Source organism: Pongo pygmaeus, chromosome 13 (assembly GCF_028885625.2).
Source record: "Pongo pygmaeus isolate AG05252 chromosome 13, NHGRI_mPonPyg2-v2.0_pri, whole genome shotgun sequence".
Taxonomy (NCBI): Eukaryota; Metazoa; Chordata; class Mammalia; order Primates; family Hominidae; genus Pongo; species Pongo pygmaeus.
Window position 1 is genome coordinate 17,310,600 of NC_072386.2, and position 4,672 is coordinate 17,315,271.

At 44.6% G+C, this 4,672-nt stretch overlaps 1 protein-coding gene across 1 annotated transcript; it reads right to left on the reverse strand.

Annotated features, from left to right (window-relative positions):
• Positions 1 to 988: 988 nt before the first annotated feature.
• Positions 989 to 4,036, reverse strand: LOC129044586 (uncharacterized protein FLJ76381). Its single transcript, XM_063650443.1, has one exon. The coding sequence runs from the start codon at positions 1,554 to 1,556 to the stop codon at positions 1,095 to 1,097; it is 462 nt and encodes a 153-aa protein (XP_063506513.1). The 5' UTR covers positions 1,557 to 4,036; the 3' UTR covers positions 989 to 1,094.
• Between the last annotated feature and the right edge of the window lie 636 nt (positions 4,037 to 4,672).

Here is a 4,672-nt window from a genome sequence, read left to right on the forward strand (position 1 = left end):
CTTTATTATGCTTCTCAGATATTGCAGTTTTTACAGGTTGAAGGTTTGTGGCAACCCTACATCAAGCAAGTCTACCAGTGCCACTTTTCTGATAGCATGTGCTTATTTTGTACCTCTGTGTTACATTTTTGTAATTCCTGCAATATTTCAAATGTTTTGTTATTATTATATCTGTTATGGTGATCTGTTATCAGTGATCATTGATATTACTATTGTCATTGTTTTTGGGGCATCACAAGCCGTGCTCCAAAAGACAACGAGCTTAATTGATACATATGTGTTTTCGAATGGTTCCATCGATCTGCCCTTCCTCCATCTCCCCCTCTCCTCAGGTCTCCCTGTTTTCTGAGACACAGCAATACTGAAATAGGCCAATTAATAACTCTATAAAGGCCTCTATGTGTTCAAGTGAAAGTAAGAGTCACACAGCTCTTATTATAAATCAGAAGTGAGAAATGATTAAGCTGAGTGAAGAAGGTATGTTAAAAGCCGAGACAGGCCAAAAGGCCCAGGCTGGTCTCGAACTCCTGACCTCAAGCAATCCACCTGCCGCAGCCTCCCAGGTGGCTGAGATTAAAGGCATGAGCCACCACGTCCAGCTTCTATGCATTATTTTAAATGGAGTATTGAAGACTCTATTACTGTAGAACTATTTCTAACTTCAATTCTATCAATATTTGGGTCAGAGTTAGGCCTTAATGTTATTACACGCTGGTCTGATGCTCATGGCCAGGACATTTGGTTTTCCTGTTGGACATAAACAATCTCACAAAATAATATCAACTTCAGAAGGTTAATCTGAGACCGTGATAAGTGCAAACAAAAACAAGCGCACTTTATAATGTTGTCTAAGTGCAGATAAAAAACAAGGTCTTGATGCCACCCACAAAATACTTAATAATAATATTGCTCCTGCTTTCTGACGGCATCCAATCTAAAGTCTTCACTTTCTGAGATCCTATCCGAAATCAACCAATTAAAGCCCAAATCGTATAACAGTTTCTCTCTAACTCCTCCCACTGAGATGACCCATAGCACCCCATTCCTTGCTGCAATGTAATTATATTTAATTACAAGTGTGCTCCTGGTGGTCTTTAACTGAAGGGCACTGACTGGGTCACCGGTGAAGTTCTCCGCAGGAACTGAGTCAGACCCCATCTCAGGGCCCTGCACAAAATAGGTGCCTGCTCTAAGGCGTGGACCCTCGCGACAGCCCTGGCCCGTCTTGACGGGCGACGGTTACTGTACTTGTCCCAACCGTACAGATGAGAAAGCTGAGACTCAGGGCGAGCAACCCCGGTCCCAGCGGAGCGCCCGGCACGCGCCGACAATTCAGCACCAGCAGCGGTGGCCACCACTGTGCGCGGAGATGGCTGCGACGCGTGCGCAGGTAAAGTCCATCCGCGCCTTGCCTCCCACCGGCACCTTCCCCAGCCTCTGGTTTTTGTCGCCGCCAGCGGCTCCGACTCCATCGCGTCCTCTTCCAGTCTAGTGCTTTTTTCCAGATCTCGATCCCAAACTCCCTCCTGCCAGAATCTGGACCCGAATCCACCCATTGCCCATTTTCCTCTGCCGCTGGAGAGAATCTCTGAGGTCCCCAGGACAGCCTGCCTGCACGGAAGAGATGCCCCCTCAGTATGGCCGCCCCCGGAGAGGAGCGATTAAGTGCAGGCCTCCATGTTGCTCTTGAGCCTGAGCGGCTTTAGGGAGCCATGTTTGTTACTGGCGGGCGCCGGCCTCACTGAGCATGTGCAGCCCTGGCCGAGCGGCCTCAAAGTTCTGACATCACAGGGCGGTTCCTGAAGTGGACGTAATTGTAAGAGCTAGTTATTTTAGACAATGGCTCTGGGATCAGGGACTCTAATCTGGAAATAGGTAGTAGGAGAGGTCGGTGATGCTGTCTCTGGGTCAGAGACCTGAGCTATATGAGGTTAGAGAGGGGCACTGGGCAGGCGAGTCTCTGGGGAGTGTGGTGAGAATCCTTGTGTAAGATGCTGGGAGGAGGTGGGGTCAGGGCTGGGGTCCGTGGGTCGACGGGTTGGGGGATGGCTAGCGTCAGGGATCAGTAGTAGAGATTCTATGTGCCCTGATCGCCAGTGGAGGTTTTAAATACAGAGTATTCATGAGTTTAGCAATGTTATTCGCCTCTCATTATTTAAATAATTTAAAGTTTTCCCCAATAACTAGTGTCTTAGAAGTCATGAAAATTTCAGAAAATGACACGTCTTCTGAGTTCGTGATGGGAGTTGGGCAGCAGTCGCTTACGAGCACCTGGAGAGTCCTTGCCAGTTCTTTGGGGTTGGGGAGCTCTTAAGACTGCCCTGAGACCGCCCTTTGACCTCATTGTGGTCCTTTCTAGATTAAATGCTGTTTTCCATGACTGTCTCTGTTCTTCCCATAGGCGAATGGCGGGCATCCAGACCTCCAAGAATAGAGGATTAGGAGAGACTCCACCACCTATATCCTCACAGTTAATTATCGATTTGTGTCAGTTGCCCATTTTCTCACTTCCTGTTTGTGTGTCAAAGGAGTATTAATAAATCTTTGCCTATTTGAAGATATTAGCCTTTGATTTTCAAATATTGCATATTTTGACATGTAAAAATTTGTTAGTTTTATTTTTTCAACCGATCTGACTTATATAGTTGGGCTTGAGGAAGCTTCCTCATTCTACATGTTACTATGGATTTTCTAATATTAACACAGAGTTGTATTTTTTCCATATAACTTTCTATTGAATTTCTTTTTCCATATGATAGGTGGTGAAGGTTTAGCCCAGTAAAGCAGAGAGGTTAAGAGGTTAGATTGGGGGCTCTGGATCCAGACCTGTGTAGATCTGAGTCCTGGCTCTGGCACTTGAAAGCCGTGTGACCTTGGTTAAGATACTTAGCCCCTCTCTGCTAAATGGAGAAATAAGGGCACCTACCCCATAGGGTAGTTGTGTGATTACACAAGTTAATACACTTCAATCACTAGCAGGAAGGTGAATGTCAAGCTGTATTTGTTCAGGCAGCCATATGGTAGCCCCACCTCATTAGTAAACTGAGATATTGAAGTATCTTCTTTTTCTTTCAGAAAATATTTGTCAAGCACCTTCTGTGTTCTAAGAACTGTTCTAGAGCTTTGCATGCTATGGAGGTCTAGAAATTCACATTATGGTGGCAGGTGACAGACAATACAAGAGATAAAGCAATTTCATATAGTGATAAACTAGGGAGGAGTGCTAAAAGGAGCCAAGGTGTAGTGGTGACTGGAAGGTGAACAGGGAAACCGCTGTAGGGTTTCTAAGTGATGAGATCTGTGACAAATCCCTGTGGTCAGCAGCGGGCATTGGATATGTAACTTTATTCTGTCCCATTGATCTTGTAGTCAACCCTGGTCTGTTCTGTATTGTTTTAATTACATAATCTTTGTAATAATCTTTAATACCTGGTAGAGTGCTCTGTTTACTTATTTCTGCGTAATTAACCACCCCTAAGCTTAACTTACTCATGGTTCTGCAGGGTGACTGCTCTCCATGGTTCTGGGTGGTTCTGCATGGGGCCTCTCACATGTGCTACAGTCAAACATTAGCTGGGGCCACAGTCATCTGAAACTCACCTACACAGCTGACAATTGATGTTGGCTGTTGCCTGGAGAAGACATATGTGGCCTGGTGGAATAGAATGGTGACTAGATTCAAGGAAGAGCTTCCCAGGAGCAAGGCTACCAAGAGACTGAAATAGAGGCTTCAGTTTAAAAAAAAAAAAAAAAATTGGGCCAGGCGCGATGGCTCACGCATGGAATCCCAGCACTTTGGGAGGCCAAGGCAGGCAGATCACGAGGTCATGAGATCGAGACCATCCTGGCCAACATAGTGAAACCCGTCTCTAATAAAAAAATAAAAATAAAAACTTAGTTGGGCATGGTGGTGTGTGCCGGTAGTCCCAACTACTCAGGAGGCTGAGACAGGAGAATCTCTAGAACCTGGGAGGCGGAGGTTGCAGTGAGCCGAGATTGCACCACTGCACTCCAGCCTGGCCACAGAGTGAGACTCCGTCTCAAAAAAAAAAAAAGAAAAAAAAGAAAAAAAAATCCAATAGTAGAATTCCCAGAATGGAATTTCTGTCATATTCTATAGATCAAGCAAGTTGCAAGGCAGCCAGATTCAAGGGGAGGGGAGCTATTCCTCACCTCTTGAGAAGCAACGTGTGTTGAGGAAGGGAAAGAATTGATGGTAGCTGTCTTTGACTTCTACCATACAGAGCGAGGTCTCCACACTCCTTTCTCCCGTAATAATTTTCCATTTGAAAATTTTCCTTGCAATTCTCATACCTTTATTATTTCATATAAATTTTACAATCAGTTTTTTTCTTGTCTAGATAACCATGCCATTTGGATTAAAATTGCATTACATTGCAACTTTTGAGAAACTATGGGAGAATTGGCAACCTTATAATATTGAATTTGCTCATTAAGGAACATAGTTTCTCCATTTATTTAGGTGTTATATTTTTCATAACATACATGTTGGTATTTCTACCCAGGCTTTTCTCTTTGTTTTGTCATGTAACCCATGAATGAGACTGCACAGTCTGTGTGATTGGGCAGTTGCCCGAAGTTTAAGGTGTTAACGTGCATTAATTCACTTAATCACTCCTCATTTCCTCCTTCCCTCAACCCCTGACAACCA

Bases quoted from the DNA above. Each gene is read 5' to 3' on its own strand.
- LOC129044586 (XM_063650443.1), bottom strand. From the start codon at position 1,556: ATGGGTGGATTCGGGTCCAGATTCTGGCAGGAGGGAGTTTGGGATCGA.